The sequence below is a fragment of the Psammomys obesus genome, unplaced genomic scaffold (assembly GCF_907164565.1).
Source record: "Psammomys obesus unplaced genomic scaffold, mPsaObe1.curated_primary_1811, whole genome shotgun sequence".
Lineage (NCBI taxonomy): Eukaryota > Metazoa > Chordata > Mammalia > Rodentia > Muridae > Psammomys > Psammomys obesus.
Window position 1 is genome coordinate 24,328,547 of NW_026596109.1, and position 21,457 is coordinate 24,350,003.

The 21,457-nt window shown below is 46.5% G+C and overlaps 1 protein-coding gene across 1 annotated transcript in view; it reads left to right on the plus strand.

Annotated features, from left to right (window-relative positions):
* Slc1a4 (solute carrier family 1 member 4) overlaps positions 1 to 11,630 on the plus strand; it is a 30,642-nt gene extending 19,012 nt beyond the window's left edge. The window contains exons 4-8 of the mRNA XM_055629023.1: positions 1,010 to 1,176; positions 5,545 to 5,778; positions 6,116 to 6,310; positions 7,564 to 7,698; positions 9,324 to 11,630. Coding sequence (XP_055484998.1) covers positions 1,010 to 1,176; positions 5,545 to 5,778; positions 6,116 to 6,310; positions 7,564 to 7,698; positions 9,324 to 9,558 — 966 coding nt within the window. The 3' untranslated portion in view covers positions 9,559 to 11,630. The remainder of the gene's footprint in view (positions 1 to 1,009; positions 1,177 to 5,544; positions 5,779 to 6,115; positions 6,311 to 7,563; positions 7,699 to 9,323) is intronic.
* The last annotated feature ends 9,827 nt before the right edge of the window (positions 11,631 to 21,457 follow it).

The following is a 21,457-nucleotide window of genomic DNA, read 5'->3' on the forward strand; positions in this document are numbered from 1 at the left end:
GCACTGAGTCCCAGCACTGTCATGCCGGGCTGTGGTGTTTTGACAGGATGAAATGCTTGTTTTCTCCATGTCGGGATTCCACATTGTTAGGAACACAAAGCTTCTTATGTCTACACATCTTTTTTTTTTTTTTTTGGGGGGGGGGGGGAGTTGGTTTTCAAGACAGAATTTTGTTGTATAGCCTTAGCTGTCCTGGAACTTGCTCTGTAGACCAGGCTGGCCTCAAACTCACAGAGATCTACCTGCCTCTGCCTCCCTAGTGCTGGGATTAAAGGTGTATGCCACCACACACCTGGGTTATGTCTACACATTTTCAGCCAGTGAGTTAGCAAAGCCCACATGAATCCTGAAAATCTCGTGAGATTTGTCCGCTAGGAGGTCAGTATAAGAGCCAAGCAGCATAAGATGTGTTGGCATTTGGGAGATGACAATTACAGCGCTTGGGTCTCCGAAGGACATCTAACAACCAGATTGGTTTGGGTTTTTTATAGCCCAGGTTAGCCTCAAAACCTTAGTGTTCCCCCTGAGGTGGGGTTTGGGGGGCAGCCTTACCATGCACAGAGGAAGACAATGCAGAGTCCTGGTGAGACCTGATAGGCTAGGGTCAGAGGGAAGGGGAGGAGGACCTCCCTATCTTGGACTGGGGAAGGGGCATGGGAGAAGAGGGAGGGAGGGCCGGATTGAGAGGGGATGAGGGAGGGGCTACAGCTGGGATACAAAGTGAATAAAGTGTAATAAAAACTATTTTAAAACAAACAACCTCAGTGCTTCTCCCCTCAAGCCTCCTGAGTGCTATGATTACTCCCAGCTAATAGGTAAAATTTTTATTCGTTGACTTCCTGCATTCTCCTGCTCTTTGTCCCATCGTTTTCTCTCCTTTGGTTTTAACTTACTCGTGTATCTGAGCACTTGCTTGTTCTGCACAGAGTTTCAGACACTGAGCACATCCATTCTGTAGTCCCACTCGTCTGTTGCTGGGCTTGAGTCATGCCTCTCTTCTGCTCTACAGATCCCCATTGTCGCCAACATTGAAGGAATGAACATTTTAGGACTGGTCCTTTTCTCCCTGGTGTTAGGAGTGGCTCTAAAGAAGCTAGGCCATGAAGGAGAAGAGCTCATCCGGTTCTTCAGTTCCTTCAATGAGGCCACGATGGTGCTGGTGTCATGGATTATGTGGTGAGTGTGACTGCCACCTCTCGTCCTCTGATTTCCCCCTGGCATCTAGGAGAGATATCAGTACACTAGGTTGATGACGTACATGGTACAAAATGATGATGTCATGCTACAAAAAGTGTTGATTGGACCAGTGAGATGGCTCAGTGGGTAAGAATGCTTGCCTCACAACCTGAGTTTACTCTCTAGATCTCACAGTGGGAGGACAAAACAGATGTTCAAACGTTGTCTTCCAACCTTCACGTGTACACATATCACACACACACACACACACACACACACACACACACTAATGACAATAATAGTGATGATGACTATTATGGTGAGGAGGAGGAGGAGGAAAAGGATGCTTTAAATCTTTAGGGAAGTGATTCAGTGTGCTCGTTTCTCCTCTTGGCTGGGTCTCCTAGAGAACAGGTTGGTATGCCCATAGATACTGTTTGGTGTTCGTGCTGACTCCTTGACTTTTGTCACCACGATCCATGTATAGATTCCCATGTCAACCCTATATTTGCCATGTCCAGTTTACTGTCTGGTGCATAAAAAAGTTATTTTATCTTAAAATGATAAACTTTAAGCTTCAAGGAGGCTCGTCAGTGTGACCTTTTGCAACTGGAGCCATGGTGGCCATGAGCCACCACATGGATGCTGGGATTGAACCCAGGCCCACTGCAAGAACAACAAGCACTCTTATCCACTGAGCCATCTCTCCAGCCTGTCAGTGTGACCTTTTGCTACAAACTCATCCCCTCCCTGCTTACATAAAAGTCGGCATGGTTTCTTATGAAAGCTTTTAATTTATAAGTGTTTCTTTGTGTCATTTTGATGAAAGGATGATTGTGCAACAGAAACCATTAGCTTGATTCCTGACTAAAAAATAATAATTTGACCGTCTCCTTCAAAGCAACGTCCCAGAAATCAGACCAGTTCCAGGCCTCATGTCTTAAAAGCTTTGCTGGCATTTCACCTTTGTTTTGTGGCAAAACAAAGGTGAAATGTGGCATTTCACATTGTCTTTCTGAGGGTTTCTATTGCTGTGGTGAAGCACCAAGACCATAAATGACATGGGGAGGAAGGGGTTATCTTAGCTTACAGCCTCACATCCCAGCCCATCATAGCAGCCCATCCCAGCAGCCAGGACGCAGGAGCTGATGCACAGGTTATAGAGGGATGCTGCTTACTGGCTTATCTTCGTGGCTTGTTCAGCCTGCTTTCTTATAGCACCCAGGACCACCTGGTGGTACTGGCCAAGGTCACCTGGGCCTTCCCATCCCAGTCATCACTCAAGAAAATACACTGTACCACAGGCCAGTCAAACGAGGGTATTTTCCTCAATTAATGTTCTCTCTTTCCAAGGACTTAGCTAGCCTGTGACAAGTGGATATAAAAACCAGCTCCCACATCACCTCAGCAGACCTAGTTTATGCCGTCACAGACAGTATTTCTTATGGTCAGCCGCTAGCGATCCCAGTGCTTTTCTCTCTCTGATGACTTAGGTGCCAATTGGACTGGTTTTAGGAGAAAGTTGATACTGACAGGCCAAATTTAGACCCCGTCAATGGTGTTTTTCTTTCTCGGTGTAAAAACCATGTAAGGCAACCCACACTGCAAACGTGCCACTTCACTTGATTGTTGTTCCGGAGAGAGTTGTTTGGCCTGGCCTGGCTCTGTGAGGCAGCCTCTCCTGTAGCCCAGGCTGGCCTTGAACTTGCTGTGTAGCCAAGGATGCTTTAGAACTTCCTATCCCACCCTCTGAATCTCCCAAGGACTGGCTTTACCACATCCCACTTTGGTGTCCTTGCGTGTTCACACTGCTGAGAGTGTGGACTGGCATGCGCAGGCAGCTCACAGAAGGGAAAGCTGGCACGAGCAGTCCACATCCTGGGGTACCCACCTCCGTTGAAAATCAAGTCATGGCGTCTTCATTTTGTCAGGCATTGATTAGAATGAGAATAAGATCTGTGTGTGTGTGTGTGTGTGTGTGTTTGTACCTAGTGATTTTTTTAAAACTTTTTTCATTTAATCACTACAGCCTGATCCCAGTGCTTCCCTCCTCTCCTCCCAGTCCCATCCTCATGCACCCCTTCCCCGCATTCTTCTCAGAGAAAGGGAGGCCCCCAAGAGGTACCAACCCACCCTGGCACCTCAAGTCATAGCAGAGCTAAGCACATCTCCATGGGGGCCTGACAAGGCAGCCCAGCTAGGGGAAAGGGATCCAGAGGCAGGCAACAGAGTCAGAGACAGTTCTGACTCCCATTGTTAGGGGACCCAGATGATGACCAAGCTGTGCATCTGCTACCTATTTGTGGGGGATCTAGGTCTAGCCTATGCGTGCTCTTTGGTTGATGGTTCAGTCTTTTGTGCCCCCGTAGGTTGAGAATAGGGTTCTTAACCCAGGTGCTTTTGACCTCTAGAGCTGGACTTCAGAGTTGTGACAATGAAACTGTCTCCCTGACGTCTCCAATAGTCTCCCGGGAAGAAAATCTCCCACGGGAGGACATTGGTGCAGGAGCAGGCCCGAGGCTTCCCTCTAGACTGCTGGTGGCAGCCAGAGGTTAGAGAATAATTCAGCACCATTTAGTAATGTTTAGGCTGAGCACATCTTCAAGTCGGCAGAGTCCCTACTTGAAGTCTTGACCTAAAGAACACAGGCATGTGAACACAGACAGACATTTTCCAAAGATGAGAACCTAGGAAGAAAGCAAGGCACTTCCATTCTGAGGAAATGCCGAACACAAGGTCATGAGGCCATACAAGCTTGTAATCCTAGCCCCTGGGAAGAGGAGCAAGGAGCTCAGCAACAGCCTTGGCTACCTGTAATCCTGTCTCAAACCGACCACAAAAGTAGTGGGATGAAGGTTGAAACAGCCCAAATGTCTACCAGTAGTAGGCGGGTAGAAAAGCAAAATGTGGTACGCAGAAAATGGAGTGTTACTCAGCCTTATAAAACATGCTATTCTGACATCTACTACAATGCGGAGGAACCTTGAAGACATCAGGCTGCCGAAGCAAGATCACAGAAAGATAAATATGTATGGCCCTGCTTCTGTGTACCTACAACAGCAGTTACCAGAGGCTGGGGTGGGGGTGGAGGCCATGGGGGCTGCTGTTGAATGAGAGCAGAGCTTCACTCTGGACTGATGGAGACACTCCTGGGCTGGGTGGTGGCAACGGCTGCCCAGCAGTTCCAATGCACTCAGGGAAGATCAACTCTACACATAAAGATGGCTTAAACACTCATTTTGATGTATTTCATCACACACACACACACACACACACACACACACACACACACACACCAGCTTTCTAAATGCTGACACGAAGGTCTGGGAGGCAGAATGTGAAATATAAGAGAAGCTCAGATTTCAATGCATTTCTCTATATCTAGGTACCCAGGGAGGAGGGGTGCTTGTCTGAGGAGGGACCTGGCTTGATTAAGAGGAGTGTTCTAGTCCCCAAGAGGGGGAGTATTCCTATTTGAAACCGAGACTTAAATTTTCTGATACTGCTTAGAATGTCTCTAGAAAGAAAACTGAAGAAGCCAATCACACTGGCCACATCTGCTCGGGTGCTGGGGGCTCATGCGAGAGACTTCACATTGCTCTCCCTTCTATGCCCCTTGAATTCTGAAGAAGGAGGCATTATTAACTGTAAATTAAATTTTTCAAATTAAAACAGTTATAGAATTGTCACTGAATTGATATTCAACTAGGGCAACTGACTTTTGTTCTTTGTAGTTTCTATAATTTATGCCTTTTCTCTCTTTAAAAGAAAAAAAAAATCTTCCTCTTCTGGCAGTGTTCCCAGAACATCACTGTTAATGACTTTTTCCCATGGGATCATGTCTTTCAAACCACAAAGAATGTAAAATTTCACAGACGCCCTGGGCTATGCGCACTTAGTTTCACAGCAGCTCTGTGGGATTCCTGTGTTTCTGAGTTCTCAGGACAAGTCTGAGCAAAGCTAAAAGTCGGCTTACAGTCTCAAGGCCGTCAGCTTTTAGTTCGTTGCCCTTTTGCCATGTAGTTGGCAGCAGTCAATCAGTTAGGAACAATGTAGAGCCAGGTGTAATGCCACATGCCTGTAAACCCAGTACTCAGGATGCTGAGACAGGAGGATTTCAAGTTCAGACTAGCCTGGACTATATAGTGAAACCTGTCTACAAGGAAGGAAAGGGGAGGAAAAAGAGGAGAAAAGAAAAACTAAAAGAAAGTAGATATGTATATACCAAAAAAAAAAAAAAGCCACCCACATCTTTTTCTGTGTTTAGGGTTACTCTACAGGAAGATGAAGATGACTCGGTTGGAAGGCCCTGTTTTGTCTCAGCATCTCCCAGCCCCTCCCTGATGAGTGTCTGTGCTTCTGACCTAGGTACGTCCCTATAGGCATCACGTTCCTGATCGGCAGCAAGATTGTGGAGATGAAGGACATCATCATGCTGGTGACCAGCCTCGGGAAGTACATCTTTGCATCTATCCTGGGCCACGTCATTCACGGAGGAATCGTTCTGCCTCTTATCTATTTTGCTTTTACACGGAAAAACCCGTTCAGATTCCTCCTGGGCCTTCTCACGCCATTTGCAACAGCTTTTGCTACCTGCTCCAGGTGAGTGGGCTTGGGGACTACCTTGGCTACTCAGAATGTATGGGAATGGAGCCAGGCAAGCCCCACGGTTCTCTTGGGAACATTTTGTACTGAGGCCCTTGAGTGAATTCATGCAAAGAATGTAACAAGTGAATCCTGGAAGTGGTGTTTGACTGCTGTGGGGCTTAGCAGTTGCACTGGAAACTTTGCAAGAAGTCTGACTGTCGTCCTTATTTCGAGTATAGAAGGCAGACGCTTGCCAGGATGCTGCCCACTGATGCATTGCAGGGTCTGAGGCAAGTGGCATTTGCCTGGCTAGGAAGGACTATTTCCATGTGTGTGTTTCACCCATTTCTAGCTCAGCAACCCTTCCATCCATGATGAAGTGCATTGAAGAGAACAATGGTGTGGACAAGAGGATCAGCAGGTTCATCCTCCCCATCGGGGCCACCGTGAACATGGATGGAGCAGCCATCTTCCAGTGTGTGGCAGCAGTCTTCATCGCCCAGCTCAACAATAAGGACCTGAACGCAGGGCAGATCTTCACCATTCTGTGAGCTCGTTATTCTTTCCTACATCTTTAGGCTTAAAACTTTTGTGTGTGTGTCTGTGTATATACATGGGTATGTGTGTGTATATGTGTGTATATTATGTGTGTTATGTATGTATGTACGTGTGAGTGTATATGTGTATGTATGTGTGAATGTGTGATTTGCATTGAAAAGCCAATCTCCCCATCACTCGGTGTCTCATTTGTAAAGGTGAGACAGTGAGAATGTATCACTGTCATCCCTCAGTATCTTGGAGCTATGTTAGTTTTCTTGCTGCTGGGACAGAATACCTGACAGAAAACAGTATTTTGGCTTGCAGTTTGAAGGGATACAGTCCACTGTAGTGGGAAAGGTCTGGGAATGGGTGTGGAAAGCTGTGTGCTCACATCCAGCTGGGTCAGGGCGAGTGCTGGCCTGTAGCTGGCTTTCTCCTTTACACATTAGGGTGAGTCTTCCACCCCAGGTAACCCTTTCTGGAAATGTCCCCATAAACATACCCAAAAAGTGTGCCTCACTAAGGCTCTAGACATTTCTCCACTCAATCAACTGACAATCCAAAGTATCTGTCACAGTCACACTGGTTCCAGGACATCTTTTTCCAACAGATAACGGGTAATGTAGTAGTTTTTGCATTTCTGTGACAAAATATTTGCAAGAAATGACCTAAAAGATGAAAGGTTTCTTGGGGCTCCTGGTTTAGAGGGATTTTAGTCCATCGTGGTAGAGAAGGGTAATTTCTTGTTCACGTGGTGGTAGATAGGAAGCTGAGGGTGGAGGTCAGGACAGGAGCAGGTATAAAGCCCAAAGATTCCACAGCCTTCAAAGCACAGCTGCCAGCTCACAGACAGGTGTTAAAAGCAGCCTGTGGACATATCAGGTTCAAACCATATCAATAGTGTCTTGTATAGAATTAACACATCTTCCTCAATACTTTAAATCATTTCTAGATTAGTTATGTACTTAACATGTAAGTGCTATGTGAGTCACTGCCATATGATATCGTTAAGGTAATAAGAAGAAAATGGCCTATAGATGTTCAGTAGAGACAGTTTGTTTTCAGTGTTTTTGATCTGTGGTTGGTTTGATTGTGAACACGGAACTGGGGGCTATGAGGTCTGAGTGTACTTGTGGAATGGATCATCTCTTGAGCTTCCTAGGGTGTGTGTTTGTTATTTACAAGTCAGGCAATGCTCTGCAAGTCTCTGCCCCACCCCCACATTCTGTTCAAGGCTGGCTTTGCTTTGTGGTACCCCAGGGTGACTGCCACGGCATCCAGTGTTGGAGCAGCAGGCGTGCCAGCTGGAGGGGTCCTCACCATCGCCATTATCCTGGAGGCCATTGGATTGAGCACACATGACCTCTCTCTGATCCTGGCTGTCGACTGGATCGTGTAAGTGGCTGAAAGCAAGGACCCTGGGAACCTGATGCTCCCATCAGACCTGCTACATGTAGAGAAACTTAAAACCATCCTTGCTTTGGAAGGAGTCTGTAGTTAAGCTGGCAAAACGAGGTTTCGAAAGTAAGAAGTCAACGATAAAGCAGGCAAGAGCTAGTGAACGCTGAGAACGGCGGGAGCCCTGGCCATCCAGGCGTGCTTGTCGCATTCAGTGGGTGTGAGGGCTGCAGTTTGACAGCAGAGTGGAGTCTCGGCAACTGGAGCAGTGGCTAACCCTGGCCTGCAAACACCCAAAGAATAGTCAGTCTCCATGTGAGAAGAACGTGCGTGCGCGCTGCGCTGGGACCCAGGAGAAGTTAGGTAAGGGAATGGCCAGGCTGCTGTCCCTGCGGTTCCTTACAGACACAAGAGTATCTGGAACTTGAACACCTGAGCCTCGTGATAGGCTTTGTAGGTAGGAATAATACTGTCCTATGGGAAAGCTGCCTAAGGTGGTGGTGCTGAGGCAGCAGAGAACAAGGGTAGGAAGATGAGGCCTTGAGCCCAGGCTTTTCTGTATGCGTGCTCTTGCAACCATGGTAGAAGCCGCACAGTCATGGTGAGGCCTAAATGAGTCAGCATATGAACATACAGTGCACAGAGCACGGGGCATGTGGGGCAGCTTTCAGTAAATGTTAGTAAGAACGGTTCTGCTGGGCTGGTCATGGCCAGGCTGAGAGCCGCTGGCTTCAGGCGCTGGCACTGGGTCCATGATGGTACTTGGAAATGGTAGTCTTTCCAATGTAAATAACAGGACTGAATTCTGAGAGCTCTTCACAGAAATGGGGTGAAATGTCCAACAGAGACTCCTGTGCTGCAGACACTTCATCAGACAGAGTTCCATCTCTGAGCTAGACAGAACCAGAGCCATGTCAGGGATCATCTGTGTCCTCCTCCTCCTTCCTCCTGTCCGTGGAGAATGTATCTCAGAGGTACTCAGCTGGGAAGGGAACTAGCATCCCTATGGCTGCCCAGCAGAGGCCTTGGGCACACAAGCCCCTTGCAGAGGGCATCAGCCCTCCAGTGCCCTTGGAAAAGATCACGGTTTTTCTGTCTTCAAAATGGCTCCAGAACTTTCTGTAAGCTCCAGGGACTGGGGTAGACATTGAGCTACCCTGGGCTAAGGAGGCTGTGGGAAAGCCAGTGCTGTTATCTATGGCATACTGTGACACTGAGGGGAAGAACAACTAACACAAACCACGACTACTCTCTTCTCCCAAATGCATGCGATGTCTTCTATAGCGAGGCCCATTCCATGGAAGAGAAGTGTGAGAAAAGATGGTGGGAGGGAACTGGATTGCCCTTCCCGTATCAGCTCCCAGGACTGTGGAGTATGCACGTGTGACCTGTTCGCCAGCCTCGGCTTCTCTCTTTCCCACATTTTCTCAGTGAGATCTTACTCTCCTGAGAGTAAATGCTGCTTGAAGGGATTTGGTTGAGAGCAGATCTGTTAGCAGTGTATGCCCTCCCACACCACAGCCACAATCAGCAGGGTGCCTTCCCCTGTGGCCGGGTGACCGTGCCTGCCACTGATGACTCTGGGTATAACAGCAGTCCTTTCTCCTTCCTGTTTCCACCAGGGACCGGACCACCACTGTGGTGAATGTGGAAGGGGACGCCCTGGGAGCCGGGATCCTCAACCACCTGAATCAGAGGGCAGCGAAGAAAGGCGAGCAGGAGCTTCAAGAAGTGAAGGTGGAAGCCATTCCCAATTGCAAGTCGGAGGAGGAGACGTCGCCCCTGGTGACACACCAGAACCCAGCAGGCCCTGTGGCGGTTGCACCAGAACTCGAATCCAAGGAGTCAGTGCTCTGATGGGTCTGGGTCTCAGGCCAGCCTGCTAGTACCAGCGACCCACCCTGGTAGCCTGCCCCATTGACATGGGCATGGCCCTCACAGACTTTTCCCCAAGCAATGTCTAATCACCAATTTGAGGGTGACCTCTCAGCGGAAGCATGGGGCTCCCAGGCCAGGACTGATCACTGAGGACTGTCTGTCTTGATCCGTGTCTCAACGGAGCTGGATACACCTTGACTCTATTTGAAAACCCCCTTGAGCTGCCAGGCCTGGGGGAGCCCAGGTTCACAGAGGCCTGGGGATAAAGGTTGGGGGGATGCAGATGGATTCCTCACTGTCCCCTGGTGGCTCCACATCTGGTGCTTTCTGGGCAAACCAGAGGGGTTGATGGTTGTCTAGCGCATTGTCTCAGCAGCAGCAGACACTGAAGAAATCCCGGAGTCTTAGACAGAGCTGAGGTCTGCTGAGCTGGTGCTCGGCTTAAAGAACTGTGACCCACCTGTGTGGGTGGCCTCTAAGGGACCAGAGGTGCTGCCCATTGTCAAGTTGTACATACTCCAAGTGGGGGTTAGCAGAGCTGGGGTCTCAGCTTGAGTAAACCATAAGTTCTGAGGTCAGGGGAAAGACTGGAGAGCATGCTAAAGAGGCTGCGACAGGATTGTTCCCATTCTGGTCCTGAGGCACTGTCCGCTCCCGCTGAGGCTTGGCCCTCTGCCAGCATTTTCCCTGTGTTTCCATTTTTATTTTGGCCACAGACCCTAGGACGACCTCCTCTGGGAGGGGAGATGCAGCCCTCCCTAAAGTGCTGCGGAGCAGGAAATCATATACCCCCCCAAGAGACCCAAGCACTGACAGAGGGGAAGCTCTTCCCAGGCCCCCCGGCTTCGGTCTCCACGGGCAACTCCTCACCTTTTTGTGTCCCGTGGTAAGCCGTAGGCCTCGCATTATCTGCCACTCAACTACGTCGTTGGGAGCGGTGAGGCCAAATGTAAATCTGTAGAAATTACTGTTTTGCTTCTTGGAAGTCAAGTTCCAGCATCCGTAAGTGGCCAGTTTACCTGAGAAACTGCCCCCTCCATGGAGGCCACCTGCGGGCACGAGCAGCTCCTCTGGACTGTTCTCAGACTTCAGAACTCACATTCTGAAGAGTCGGGATGGCATTCAGTGCAGCCTCTTCTGGGTGAGCTGCCGCCTACCACATTTCTGGGTACCCGACCCTGGGTTATGGCTCTACCCACAGTTTCTGCTATCCCCACCCATAATAGAAAATTAAGCCCCTAAGTCATCGGCCTCATCCGTTCTCTTGCTTTCTCTGGTGCACTTATCACTGCACCCCACACACTTGGGGCAGGCGCCATCTTAAAATGGGGCCTGTGCCTGAGTGAGGGGATGGGCATGATCCATGAGAGACAGAGCACGTAGCCAGAATGAAGGCCCAGCCCTTTAACTCACCTGAGCCACTCGACTCTCCTGTGGGGCCAGGAACGACCAGGAACTGAGTGGGGAGTGGCAGACCTTGCTGCCAACACTGCTTTTAAAGGGGAATCAATCACATTGTTTAATTACGAATGAGCATTTGGTATTTTTAAAGTTTCAGTGTATATTTTCCTCTGGGTATTTACATATACTTTATGTATCGTGTGTGTGTGTGTGTGTGTGTGTGTGTGTGTGTGTGTGTGTGTGTATGGTTTTAGCCCCAAGCAAGTTTGAGTTTGGATAAAGGGGAACTAAACTATAAATTATGTCTTTTGTGTCCTAATATTCTCACTTCTAAATAATCTGTTAAATAGGCATTGGAACCAGACAGCAAAAGCCACTCAGGTGCCAACCTGGGCCCAGGAAAGAATACTGCTGTGGTCTGTGTCACGCATGGGATCTCCCTCTTGGAGACCAAAAGGGGAGGCAGTACCATGCCTCCCTTAGTTTTGGCTCTCAGTGGAGTTTATGGAGTTAGGTAATGAGGAAGATTCTACTGCAATGGTCTGAAATGTTTCCTTGCTATTTTTCTAACATGTTCATCTCTTGGTGTTTTGTGTATGTGTGACATTTGCCTTAAAACGTAGCACAGCTATCAAAAATGAGTAGCGTGTTTTTACTGGCACCTGCCTGTCCTTGCGTCCTGTCTTGTATTTGAATGGAGTGAATCACATCACTCCTCTAGGAGATGGCCTGCGGCGACTGAATACAGTTTTCCTTTCCCTTTACAGCTAGCATGAACCCCTGGGGTAAGGAGGATGGTTCCCTCCGATGGAAAAGCCTCACTGATACCTGCTGTCACTGGTCCTCTGCGGCTGTCTGCCTGTAACTCATGATCATTAAGCTTGCATTGGTTTCCCACTCCACACGATTAGGGCTCTGGCAGAAGTGTGTGGGTTTGCCACAGACCTCTAACACTAAGTGTTGTCAGAACGACTAGGTTGACAGGGGTTAATGAAGCATCCATGCTAAGCCAAGCACCGGGGCAAGAACAAGGCCCTCACAGTTACCGGGTAAGTCCCTATCCCGACAGTCCCTACAGGCAAGGCAGTTGCCCGTGCTTGCACTAGGGGCACCACACCCAACTTATTCTCTCACATAACCATGTCTTCCTTTTCTGGAAAAAATAGTCTGTTTTTGTTTTTTTGAGAGAGGGCATTACTGTGTAGTCTAGGCTGGCCTTGAACTGCTGAGACTCTTGCCTTCAGCTTCCCAAGCACCAACAGGCAGGTGGCATCTTACCTCATCCTGTTTTCAGTGACGTCACATTCCCACACAACAGGAGACTCTAGAAGCTCACACAGGAAGCTGGTTTCCAGACCCAGGGGCCGTAGGGAAACAGGCCCATTGTGACCTGGATATCACCCGATCTCTCTGTATAGTGTGGAAATTGGCTTTAATTCTTGGTAGAGCACAAAGAATGGAAGAGTTCACTTAGATCGAAGGCCTGATGGGAGCTGAGACAACAATTTAGACTCCTCCTTGCCCCGCTCCTGGAGCTTTTTTAGGTGTTCTGAGGTTGAAATCAGCATCTGATGATTCTGCTTTCCAAGGTAGTCAGGGCAAGAGCGGCTGTTCTGTGGGCTCACGCCACCTCCGACTGGTATTTGGGAAGGTCTTTTAGAATGCACCTGCTCCAAGGAAATTTTGTTTTATCTCCATGAATGGCCCAGATCACACAGCCAACTGTCAGTTCTTGACTCTGCTGCTTGCTTCTCTGCAACCAAGGATCAGTCATCTCTCCATGTCTTGGCCTCCTCATATTGAAAGGTGGATCATAGTCACAGGCCATTGTGAAGAGCAGATGAGTTTCATGAGTGTTGAGTCTTCAGGAGAGCGCCTGGCACATTGAATTTGATGAGTGCAAGCTGATTTTCATGTAGACTGATGGCTGGAAATGCCCTCTCCAGCCTATGACCCCTTGTGGCTGGGCCCATTTGTAAACTTCTTTGTATGTGAGACCAACAGCTATTTATCCACATAGGGCACAAATGACAGACCAAAGAAATGGTTTTACTCAAGTGTAGCTTTGGGAACAATGGTTTTAATTAGGGTTCCATAAAGAATCACAGGCAATTTATAGATAGCTACACCACCGAAGAAAATACAGTAGGCCTTTTAGGTCTCATTACCTCTGGGTTAAGCTGTGGGTCTCTGCAAGGCCTGGCCACCATTTCTTTATTCTCTTGAAGAGAAACATGCATGGCTTACTCTGCAGGGAATAACTCTTCCCTTGGGACAACCTTAGTTTTGTTTTTGTTTTGTTTTGTTTTGTTTTGTTTTTTAACCTAAACCACTGTGTCTTTAATGTCACCAAACTTTTCTCCATTTTTAAAATCTTCCAGAGTCTCACAAACACTAGATTTGGCTTTCTGTCATTTTTCCCCCGTAGATATTCTGGCTCAACACCAGTCTTGCCAAATTCATCTTTGATTCTGTTGGACCCCATGTTTGGGGGCTGTTCTGTTTAGGTTGCTATGGCTGTGAGAAACACCATGACCAAAAGCAACATGTTTCAGTTCACATTGTAGCCCACCATGAAAGAAAGTTGGGGTGGGAACATAACACAGGAACCTGGAAGCAGGAACAGAAGCAGAGGCCCTGGAGGAGCACTGCTGACTGGCTTGCTCAGCTTGCTTTCTTATAAAGTTGTCAACAGGCAAGCTTATGGAGGTATTTTCTCTGTTGTGGATTCCAGATAACTCCAGTTTATCAGCTTGACAAAAGACTAGGAAATGTACCAAGTTTTGTGTGAAGTTTTCTTGGGGAGATGAATGTTTCTTCGCCCTGGAAAAGGCATCAACAGCAGACCAAAAAAATAATTTCATTCAAGTCTAGTTTGGTGAATCAATGAACTTGATTAGGGTTGTTTATAGGCACATAGGCAACTTATAGACCTGAAGAAAAACAGGTCAGAGGTGGTGTGCACACCTTTAATCTCAGAATCTAGAAGGCTGAGCACACAAATTTCTGTGCATGTGTGAGTTCAAGGCCAGCCTGATCTACTTAGTAAGTTCCAGACCAGCCAGAAATACATAGGGAGAGCCCATCTTAAAAAAGAAAAGAAAGCATGAGTACCTGAGTTCAGACCACAGCACTTACATGAAATGGCTAGATATGGTGGTTCTTTCCTGTAATCCCAGTGCTAGGCTTACACATACACATAATTTTTCAAAAATAAAAATCTTGTGTGTGTGTGTGTGTATAATTCAGTACTGTCCAGTGTGTTAGAGGCATGGAGAAAACATCACATCACTAATGTGATTCCAAAAGATTCTCCCCATGAACAAAAGAATGAATCTGCTTCCTGTCTCTATGGATGTTCCCACTGTGACTTCCCCTGTACCTGAGATGGTAACATCCTTTTCTTCTATAGAGAAACTCCTGGTAAAGATGATCGATGTTCAAATGTGATCCCTGCCCAGTTTCCCTCTCTTCTCACATACCAGAGGGAGGCCTTACAAGAAATGATTCCTAAATCAACAAACAGCATAGATCATTTTGGCTCATTCAACATCTGCTCAGAAGGATCTTTTTCCATCATGGGTTGAGGAAGGAAAAATGGGCATCTGGATTAATAGATGAAACAGAACAGATACTGATTAGACCAGCCTCTGCCCATCCATCTAAGTGATATTGATCCATACATCTAGACCACATTCTGAGTCAATGTGGTGGAGCCCTAGGAAGAAATTCTGCTCATTCTCAAAGCCGCCACACTGTGCACCTCCATTGAAGCATAATTCACAGCGTGTCCTGTGTGAATGACCCTCTCTCTAGAGTTGTGTAGTGCACTGTCTTCACAGTTGTATGTGACAGCCCTAGACTTAAAGATGGGTGACAGGGGTTTTTGGTTTTGCTTTGTTTGTTTTGGGGGGTGTTTGGTTGGTTTTTGAGACAGGGTTTCTCTGTGTCACCGTGGCTGTCCTGAACTTGCTTTGTTGACCTGCCGGTCTCTGCCTCCCTGAGTGCTGGGATTACAGGCGTGCACCACTGCTACCGTGCCTGCCTTGAGTGACAGTTTAAAAATTTGACTCACACTCTTTTTGTTGTTGTTGTTTTGTAGAGGAATCTTAATCCAGCAATGCAGCTGCTCTGGCAAGGGATCACATCCAAAAACCTGGGTCTGTGTGAGCCAGCTGGAATACAGACACACCATTACTATACACCTTTAATCCCTCTGGCTAGAATTTAGTACACACCTTTATTCCTAATTGAGGGTCAGACAAAGTGACGAATCAGAGAATGATTTGACAGAATTTGTCAGAGATAGGATATGTCCAGTTCTCATGAGAACAGACAGGAAAGAGAAGCTACTTACGAGCAGAGCAGAGAAAGAGCAACAGTGTTCATGGAGACAGTGCAGTACAGTTCAGTGCAGTTGAGTTCATGCCATTCAGTTCCTGGAGTTCAGAGACAGTTTTTCGAAGCAGAGCAATGCAGTGAGAAGCTGAGAGAAGCCAATTTGAATCAATCAGCTTGAAGAGGAGTTTTGAGCCAGAACAGCTGAGTTAACCAGCCAGCCAGAGTTCAGAAAGAAATGGAAAGGGTGAACTTACTTAGCAGTAATTCTCAGAGACTGAAACCATTCTAGGCCTAGGTTACCAGCCAGAGGCTGGAAGCTAAAGCCTTCAAGGTCCAGGCTTGCAGAAGATTAAATTGTGTGGCAACTAGAAGCTTCCAGGCCTAGGCCTAGGGATAGCTATATACAAACACTCTGGGCTCATCCCAAGCCATGTATGTATAAAGTTTGGGTACAGCTTTCATCTCTTCCCCTCTCTGAGGAAACTAAAACAACATTTACAGTTGTTTTGTTTTTTGAGACAGGGTTTTTTTGTGTAGCCCTAGCTGTCCTGGAACTTGTTCTGTAGACCTGGCTGGCCTCAAACTCAGAGATCTGCCTGCCTCTGCCTCTCAAGTGCTAGGATTAAAGGTGTGAGCCAATTGCTTGGCCTGACTCACACTCTTAACATAAAGTATTTTTGATATGTTCATCCTGTAAAAACAGGTTTTTTTCTTTTCTTGCTTGTTTTCCTTTTAATGGGTGTGGGTAATGAGTCTTTGAGGCAGTAGGATTGTGGTCAAGAGGCACCTACAAAATCATAATACCACTCACATGACTTTTTCTCTTTTGATGCCCACGTAGCAAGGTCCCTTGCTTTCTGCTAGGCACCTTGTAGCACTGATGTATCGTGGTTGTCTGAGATGGGGTCGGTCTGGCAATGCCACAATGACACATCCCAGGTTGCCTAACATTCATTATCCTACTGCCTTAGTCTCCAGAATGCCAGGACGGCAGGCACATGTACCATGTCTGTTTTTTGGCTGACTTTTTATCTCCGTTCCTCAAAGCACCTGGACTGCTTGGCTGGCTTACAGGCTTCCTCACAGCCAAACCCATTGAAGAGGGTACCTGGTGGCCAGGACTGGGAGAGGCCACATTGCAAAGAGTATTATTATCTGTAACATTATTCAGCTTATTCCAGGCTCATCCTCAGAGGTGAATGGAGCCACCCACACTGTAGGTCTCCCCCTAATTAACTCAGTCTAGGAAGTCCCTCACAGTCTTGCCCAGAGGCTTGTCTCTTTGGTGATTTTTTCATCCTGTCAAGTAGAATACACAGTATTTCCTTTTTGAAACCATGTCTTACTCTATTTCCCAGGCTCTCCTGGAACTCATTCATAGCCCAGGTTGGCCTCAAACTAGAAGCAAGTCTCCTGCCTTCATAATTTTAAGAGCCACAACTGCAGTCACAAGTCGGCAGGCCTGGCTAATCTTTTCTTCCGTGTGTGGTTTTTCTCAGATATTTTGTCATGACAACGGAAAGCTGGCTGACACAGGGTAGGATGCATATCACAACAGAAAACAGACAGCTCAATTGGAAAAGAAATAGAAATCTCTCCGGACTTTTGCCAGGAATTATGAGAAACTAGAGCAAACCAATCTCCCAACTAAAAACTGTTAAGCAACACTTAAATGTGGCTTTCCATACATTCTCTTGGGATATAAAATATCATCCTGGTGCTGAGATCTGAGTTTAGTTGGTAGAAAGCTTAGCAAATATGAACCAAGTCCATCCCAGCACCTCACAGCCCAGATATGATGCCATATCTGTTATCCCAGCACCCAAGAGGCCAAGGTCATCCACATAGCACACTGAGTTTGCAACCTGCACTATAAGAGACACTGTCCCAAAACATTTTATCTTCCTCATCTTCTTTCTATGTTCTGGCTGTGTAGAATTTGACACACAGGGAAAACCCATTAACCACACACAGATTGCAACTCAATCACAGCTGTCAGCAACATGTTGGAAGGAATAGGTTCTCACTATGTTGCCTGAACTGGTCCCAAATTCCTGGAGGACTCTCCTGCCTCAACTTTCCAAGTAGCTAAGACCACATAATACACACAATAGCCCCAACCTTCAGAAACTGTCTTTTGTTTTCTGTGTATGGATGGGTATGTCTGTGTACCACGTGTGCCTAGTGCACACAGGAGTCAGGAGAGAGCATTCCATCCCCGGAATTGGAGTTACAGGTGGCTGTAGGTGGGTGCTGGAAATTGAATCCAGGTCCTCTGGAAGAGCAGCCAGTACTCTCTCTTTTTTTTTTTTAACTTTTTATTGATTCTGTATGAGTTTCACATCATGGACTTCAGTCCCTCTCATAACCCCAAACCCTCATATCCACCCTTTGCTCTAACAACCTCCCTGCCAAAATAAAAACAAACAAACAAACAAACAAACAGAAAAACAAACAACAAAGGCATAGAAAACGACTCATTGTAGAAGCTGTAGTATGTCAGTGTATCCCACAGTTTATCCCTCTGTCCACAAATCTTCACTTGCAAGTGTTCATTGCAATGAGTCGTCAGTCTGGTTTGAGATCTCTGGCTTCTATGACACCATCACTAGGACTTCTCCAGGTCATCCCTGTGCCATGGAGATCTTGCAGCTTTGGATCAGCAAGACTGGCCCTTTCATGTGTCCCAACCATTCACAGATGATATAGATTTTGGGGTGGGCCAACCCAGAGTCCTGGGTCTGGGCCTGGTTACAGCTGGTCAGCACACTGGCTGTTCCTTATCTGGACCACCAAGGCAAGCTCTCCAGCATCGCCCCAGCTAGGCCACCTAATGCTGCCATTGACAAGAGGCAGGGTCAGTTCTTCTCCCCTTGAACTGGCTCATCTATACTCATATCTCCACAACCAGCTCCACTGTGCTGCCCAGTCAAGGCACAGCGCCCACTCTCCCAAGTGCTGCAGTCTGTGAGGGGCTGGGGCAGCTCTCCAGCTCTCACACCTTCTCCATCAGGCCCAGCTCCGATGTGCTGCCCAGGTAAGGTTCAGGGGCCACTCTCCAGAGGCAGCCAGTACTCTTAACCTCTAATCCATCTCTCTAGTCCCATTCAAAAGCTTTTAATAAAAAAATTTACAGAGGTAGAATTCATGTACGATACATAATTAAATTGCTTTACTATGAAACTAAAGTTGTGAAAATAGCATCATAACTTTTAGAGTAGTTTATCGTTTTCAAAAGAACTTCATGTCAATCAGTAGTAGCAGCCTTTATTCAGTCAGTCCCTTGCAAATCCCACAGCCCTAGAACACCAGTGTCCATTATTTTTTTTTGTTTCTGTAGTTTGTTCCAGTCTAAAAATTTCAAATAAATTAAATGACACAACAGTTCATCTTTTATGGGTGATTTCTCTTATTTTCTGTACCACATTGTAGCATGTATTAGCACACTTTGCAATAATAAAAAATAAAAATAATACTCCGTTTTAGGAATATGCCACATCTGGCTTATTTAGTTGGGTGTTTATACTTTGGGCTATTTGGAATAATGGTGCTATGAAATTATACTCAAGTTTTTATGTGACTATTTTAAATTTCATTAGAGTATATCAATTTTGGATGTATACCTAGGTTTTAATTTTCCATGGGTATATAGATCCATTTTAATTCCACTGAGGGGTAGATTGCTGGATAAGAAGGTATTGTGGAACACTCTTCTTCAGGAGATATAAACCAATGTCTACTCGAGCCACATAGGGAACCAAGGACAGATCAATGTATGGACACCACCCAACATCCAACTTGATGAGCCAGGGAGCTTTCTGGGGAAGGTTGCAGGGATATAGGTGAGAAGTGTTACTTACAGGAGCAGAAATGACTCAAAGACAGCTGTATTCACAAAGTGCACCCCAGCCTGGGTGACCGTTCACAGAAGCTGGAAACCTGGAGCTCACTGCGTAACTTGTAGGCAGTTCAAAGAGTTACAAGTGTCCTTTCCTGGTTGTTCAGTTGCCTCCTCCAGGCAACCCAGCTTGTCTGTGATCTTCCAGGCAGCTAAGCTGATTTCTGCTTCTTTCATGCTGCTGGGCTTGTTGGTGAGTGACTCTCAGCAGACTTTACTGTTTACACACTGGCCTAGTGAATCTGGTCAGTTTCAGGGACTTCCTGAAGCTATTTTGAGATGTTTACTTCTTTGCATGATAGAATATTTCACCTCCCTGTATATCTCATGTCTTAAAATATCCTGCCTTTCAACCTATCTCCAGAAGTTCTCTCCAGAGGGAACTGCTACCTAGCAGATGTTTAGCCTTCTGAAGAGCTGTCAGACGTTTCTACAGTGGCTTTGCCATTTTCCATTTTGACCAGCAGTTATGAGGGGATCTAGTTTCTTCACATCCTTGCCAGTACTTTTATCCTGTGGTATGTAGGGTGTATGTTGATATGTGCATATACATGTACAGCTTCACTCCCTTATGTGTACGCACATGAAGGTGAGGTCAAAGTCAGGGGTCCTCCTCCATTCCTTTCTGCCTTTTTAAAAGACAGTCTCTCACGGAGCCATGGCTGGACTGGCTGGTCAGCAAGTCCCAGGGGTCCTCCTGCCCCTGCCTCCCAGCACTGAGATTCCAGGAAAGAACCACCACATCTGGCCATCTTATGTGAGTGCTGTGGATCTGAACTCAAGTGCTCATGCTTACAACAGAAAACACTACCCACGGAGCTATCCCCCTGCCTCTGCTGATCATCTTTCATGTACCCACTAGCCATCGGTATATGCCTTTTGGTTAGCAATATTTATTATTATTATTATTATTATTATTATTATTATTATTATTACTTATATGCTTTGGGAAGAATTTATATTTCTATTTAATTTTTTAAGTTATACATTTTGTGATTTAAAAAGGTCCAATTTTATCAAGGTCTATATAAACTGATCATAGATTCAGAATTTCCTCTTTTAGGTTAAAGTTCCTTTCAGTGGCTGGCAAGCAGAACTGAGTAAGTCTTTGAAAGAGTAATTCCTGGCAAACTTGTATTTCTAATCCTGAAGTCAAATGTGGTTGTTTTGCTGTTTTGTGTTTTGTAGGTTTGCTGTTGTGTTTTGGTGGTGTAGGGACCTGATCTTATGGCCTCACACATGCTAGATAAGCATTCTACAACTGAACTGTGTTCCCAGCTCCAAACGTATTTTTATATATTTGTCAGGTCTAACAAACATCACTTCAGAATGAATCATTAACATTCCTTTAAACACTCAGATACTCTCTGTTCGTTGGCAGGGACTGACTGAAGAGACTCCAGCTCCCTCTGCCATGGTTTAGTCCTGAAGTTTGCCTTATGACATAATAAACACACAATAAGCATCTGTGGAGTGAATGGAAGGAATGAGCAATGAATGGAGAATTGGTTCCCCCAGGACATTAAGATGATACGTTAGTCCAACAGCTGAAATGTGTGGGCAGGGTCTAGTAGCAATTTTGTTCTCAAACAAATGAAACTTGTTCTATAAAAACAGGTACCGAGCCTCAGGCTTGGCATTGCTGAGTCGTAAGATGGCCGAATATACACCTACACTTTGAAGGGCTCTCTGCAAGGGAGCAGCCCTCTCTAATAACACACCCAACACCTTACGTGCAAGGAACAAGGTCATGCCACGGCCTCGTCCACAGTCAACTGCTGTTTGAGAAGTTGTGACGCACACCGTGTTGCAAGCAATTTCAGCTTTACCAGTAGGCACTGAAAAGCATAAACCTGAGCTGTTTGCTTCGCATACACAAAGCCAGTGTTCAGTCGCCAGCACCACATAAAGCCAGGCACAGTAGTGCAGCCTGGAATCCTAGCATGAAGGATGTAGAGATGACAGAGGATCAGAAAAAGTTTAAGGGTTATGCTCCCTGCAAAGTTTACTCCGTGCCAGTCTAGGCTCTATGAGGCCCCATCTCAAAAAATAAAATAGAAGTAAAAGTGATAGTGGGGGAGAGTTGTTAGTTGTTGTTGTTGTTGAGATGGGGTTTCTCTGTGGAACTCACTCTGTAGACCAGACAGCCCTCAAACTCAGAGATCGGCCTGTCTCTGCCCCGAGTGTGAGAGTAAAAGTGTGCACCACCACCACCAGCAACACATAAAGGCGTAGGCT